This window comes from Halyomorpha halys, unplaced genomic scaffold, assembly GCF_000696795.3.
Source record: "Halyomorpha halys isolate HHAL.00 unplaced genomic scaffold, Hhal_1.1 Scaffold1497.1, whole genome shotgun sequence".
NCBI classification, from domain to species: Eukaryota; Metazoa; Arthropoda; class Insecta; order Hemiptera; family Pentatomidae; genus Halyomorpha; species Halyomorpha halys.
Genome location: NW_027112953.1, coordinates 76,720 through 78,934, shown reverse-complemented (window position 1 = coordinate 78,934; position 2,215 = coordinate 76,720). Strand labels below are relative to the sequence as shown.

Genomic DNA, 2,215 nt, shown 5'->3' with positions numbered 1-2,215 from the left:
CTAATGGATATATTCATATTAGTTAGGATGATAACACCTTTGATTCAATAATGGTTTATGGATTTAAAGGTCATCACAAACAAAGAAACACCAGCAGAGTTAGTTACTCTATTATTCTTGGTAATTATTCACTAAATGAATTAGGTTTTCGTAGTTCATAGTTCTGAATTCTAAAAACATACAAATCCATCCTGGTCCACAATGTCTGTGTTGAAATTAACTATGTGGAAATCTTTGTTATTAATTAAAAGGGTGCATAATTCTTCAAATATGTTTCTCAGACTTTAAAACCTTATTGTGTATCATTGTAAAAAAAACGATAGCTCATTGCATGCTGAAAAAAATGGCCAATAGATTTAATATAATACAATAATTTTTTTAAAGGTGGGTGGCATTTGTATTGAACGTATCGTTCATCTACCCCTCATCGACCTCTTTGTTGTAAGAATCTAACCTTGTATACAAACCAGTTTGTTTACGATATCGAACTGCTTGGCGACGCTGGTTTCCTTGTATCGTTAGCTTATCAGGAACTTTTTTTTTATTACATTTTAAATGGAATCGGAAATTGATGACTCCCTTTCTACAAAACGCAGAAAGACAGAAATAAGTGAACGCGATTCTAACAATGATAATGCTTCTGAAGATGGAGTTCCTTCAGAGGATTATGATTCATTTCTTCAAGACTACCTAAACAGAAGGCCCAAAAATAATTTGCCTTTATTTGAAGTGTGTATTCATTTATTTATTATTTTGACTTGTTTTTTTTTCAAAAAATATTAAATTAATCCAATGTTTTTGTAGGGTTTATTAGTTTTTCCTTTCACAAAATTATTTTTTTAATTATTCATAGATAAGGAAAATTATTAATATTGCTTTTGTTTTATAACTACTAATTATAGATACCATTAGTTAATAATTGGGTATTTTTAGCAATGTTTTGGTTTGACAATAATTGCTGTCCTTATCATTAGCCGATATAAAAGTAATAAACTAAAATATTTAGCCCCAAAAGGGAACATAATCTAAAATATTTGATTGTCGGTGGAATTTTATATTACAAAACTCAGTGTTTGAAATAAAATGAAAATTTAAGTGACTATGTTTTGTGTTACCTATTAAACTAAACATTTAGACCAAAGAATGTATCCTAATTTTGGTTTTGGATTCTTAGTTCTCCTCTGTATTCATATTGGCTTAAGAATATAATTTAATTGTATCAAAGAAAGTTTTACTAGTTGTTGATATTTTTGTTTGCTTATGTTTTTTAAGTATATGTATTTTTAGAGAGTTATTAAACATGAGGAAACCGAAGCGAAAGAAAGAGATCCTGCCGATGATCTGAAGTTGTACAAGGATGCATGTGCTGATTTTGCTGATTGTGTTATGGATATTACTGAATTAAAAGCATCCAAACCGGAAGGAGTAGGTTGATGATAATATTTATTTTATGATATTGGTATATATATTATTTTGTATTTATATATTTATTTTTCAGTGGAAAGACAAAATAAATGAACTTCGTAAAGAAGCTGCATTCATAACATTAATAATGAAAAAATTAAATAGGGTAGAGAAAACAAGAACCAAAATATCTCGTGAAAGAGTTAATAAAGAAAGACATCAAGTTGATGTTGCACAGTTAAAACTTGATAATTTATTGTGCGAAATCCAGCATCTAAGAAGAGAAATTAATAAATGTTTAAAATTTAAGTGAGTAATTATATGATTAAGATTTTATTCAGTGCTATAATTTTTTTAAATTAAGATATAAGTTTAATGGCTTTTATGTTATAGTAGCAAGGGATAATTACTGTTGGTAAACAATTAAACACGTTAGTTTATCCATAAAAAAAAGTTCATTGATATTTGATAACTTATTTGAAGTTTTAACCTAGAATAGTTGACTATGAATTTAATATGGGAGATGATGTTAGTTGTCTTTAGTCTAAATAAATATAGTAAAGATTTTTTTTTTGCTCCATTGAGGAAATTTTTTTAGCCTAATCATTTATTGGGAGGGGGGAGGATTATCTAGATGTAACCAACTTATTCTAACTATAATGAGGTGTAGATAGTTGACCGTAGATTAATGATTGGAGAAGTTTGTCGGGGAGTGCGGTCAGCAAAGAACAACATAAATAAACAAAACCATATTTATTTATTGGAAGATTATTGATTGACCGTGTGTAAAGATGAAAGGAATATGGTCCGG

The 2,215-nt window shown here is 28.4% G+C and overlaps 1 protein-coding gene across 1 annotated transcript in view; it reads left to right on the top strand.

Moving 5' to 3' along the window:
- The first annotated feature begins 462 nt into the window (after positions 1-462).
- The window catches only part of thoc5 (THO complex 5), a 28,612-nt gene continuing 26,859 nt past the window's right edge, over positions 463-2,215 (top strand). The window contains exons 1-3 of the mRNA XM_014435049.3: positions 463-729; positions 1,288-1,425; positions 1,499-1,713. Of these exons, the coding sequence (XP_014290535.1) occupies positions 556-729; positions 1,288-1,425; positions 1,499-1,713 (527 nt within the window). The 5' untranslated portion in view covers positions 463-555. The remainder of the gene's footprint in view (positions 730-1,287; positions 1,426-1,498; positions 1,714-2,215) is intronic.